Source organism: Orycteropus afer, unplaced genomic scaffold, assembly GCF_000298275.1.
Source record: "Orycteropus afer afer isolate SDZICR_OR568_19922 unplaced genomic scaffold, OryAfe1.0 scaffold00402, whole genome shotgun sequence".
In the NCBI taxonomy this organism is placed as follows: Eukaryota; Metazoa; Chordata; class Mammalia; order Tubulidentata; family Orycteropodidae; genus Orycteropus; species Orycteropus afer.
The window spans coordinates 679,054-680,435 of NW_006921989.1; the positions used below are offsets into that span (position 1 = coordinate 679,054).

The window sequence follows — 1,382 nt, forward strand, 5'->3', positions numbered from 1 at the left end:
AGGAGTGGCTGGTGGGTTTGAACCGCCAACCTTTTGGTTAGCAATCAAATGCCTTAGGCACTGCACCACCAGAGCTCCCATAGCCTTCCAGGGACAGGGAAAGAAGGGCACTGGGTGGGGCCTTGGGGGGGGGGGCAAGGTGGGCAGGGCTAGGGAGGAAGAGGGAGGGGTGGATCTGAGAGGCCTGGCCTGCCCAGGGGGAAGAGGTGGAGCAAGAAGCAGGGAGGCACTGAAAGGGGAGAGCCCCATCAAAGAGAGGGCTGAGAAAACCAGGCAGGATGCCACCTGAAGGGGCCCAGGGTCAAGAAGTGGGAGAAGTCTGGGAGAGCCTGGAGGGGTCAGGCCAGGGACAGGGAAGGGCTAGTGGTGGAAGGAGCAAGCTAGAAGATATGGAGACTGCCAGTGCCTGGGGGGCTCCCAGTCCCCAGGAAGCCGGGCTCAGCCCACTCAGTTCACCCCCTGCCTCAGCCCTGAGGTGCAGCGCCTTCTACAACCTGCCCAGGGAAGAATCGTCTCTGCGGAAGATCTGCCACCGAGACGTCTGCAGATGTGCCGAGGGTGAGGCTCGCGGGGACACGGGCGCCCGGGATGCCAGGCTGCAGGTCCAGGAGCCCTCGGCCACCTCCTGACTGCCCTCGGGGCTGAGTTGGGAGAGAGAGGGGAAGACAGAGACAAAGAGGGACAGAGAAAAGGCGACACCGACAGAGAAGGGCACACATACGCAGTGAGGGCCAAAGAGCGCTTGAGACTAGGAGAGTCACAAAGAACCTAAATGGGAGAAACAGACATGAAAAAGACCAAAAGGGCAGGGAGTCGGGGTTAAGAATCCTCCAGATTAGAAAGGCCAGACCTCGAAATCCCAGGATCCGGGAATCGCGGAGGTGGGGCCGGTCAGGGGAAGCCCCTTCCCAGGGCAGCCAAAGCAGTGGCCTCCTGACCCCTTCAGAACAGTGCCCGGCTAAGAACAAGAACCAGATGACGAAGGAGGAGCTCCAGGCAGCAGCTTGTGAAGTGGGCGTGGACTTCGGTAAGAGTAGGGGCGGGGGGCGGGGGGGCGGGGGGAGGGCTAGCAGACCCGAGCCCACCACAGGCAAGACGCCAACCACGCCCTCCTGCACCTCCCCCAGTGTACAAGGCCAGGCTGGAGGCTGTGGAGGCCTCCGACTCCAACCCTTATGTCTACTACAACATGCAGCTCCAAACCATCATCAAGCGTGGTATGACCCCGGGGCGGCAGGGGTGAGGGTGGCGGCTGCTCTCTGGGGTCCCAATGTAGGGGAGGCCAGGCCTGTGCAGGCTCAGACGCTGGGTCTCCTCCAGGCACAGATCTTGCCATGCCCCTTAGCGTGAAGAAGTTTGTCTCCCACACCACCTGCCACGAC

General features: G+C 61.9%; 1 protein-coding gene across 1 annotated transcript in view; it reads left to right on the top strand.

Annotated features, from left to right (window-relative positions):
- Positions 1-629, top strand: part of LOC103207923 (complement C3-like) — a 29,625-nt gene extending 28,996 nt beyond the window's left edge. Inside the window, exon 35 of the mRNA XM_007953624.1 lies at positions 429-629. Within this exon, the coding sequence (XP_007951815.1) occupies positions 429-629 (201 nt within the window). The remainder of the gene's footprint in view (positions 1-428) is intronic.
- The last annotated feature ends 753 nt before the right edge of the window (positions 630-1,382 follow it).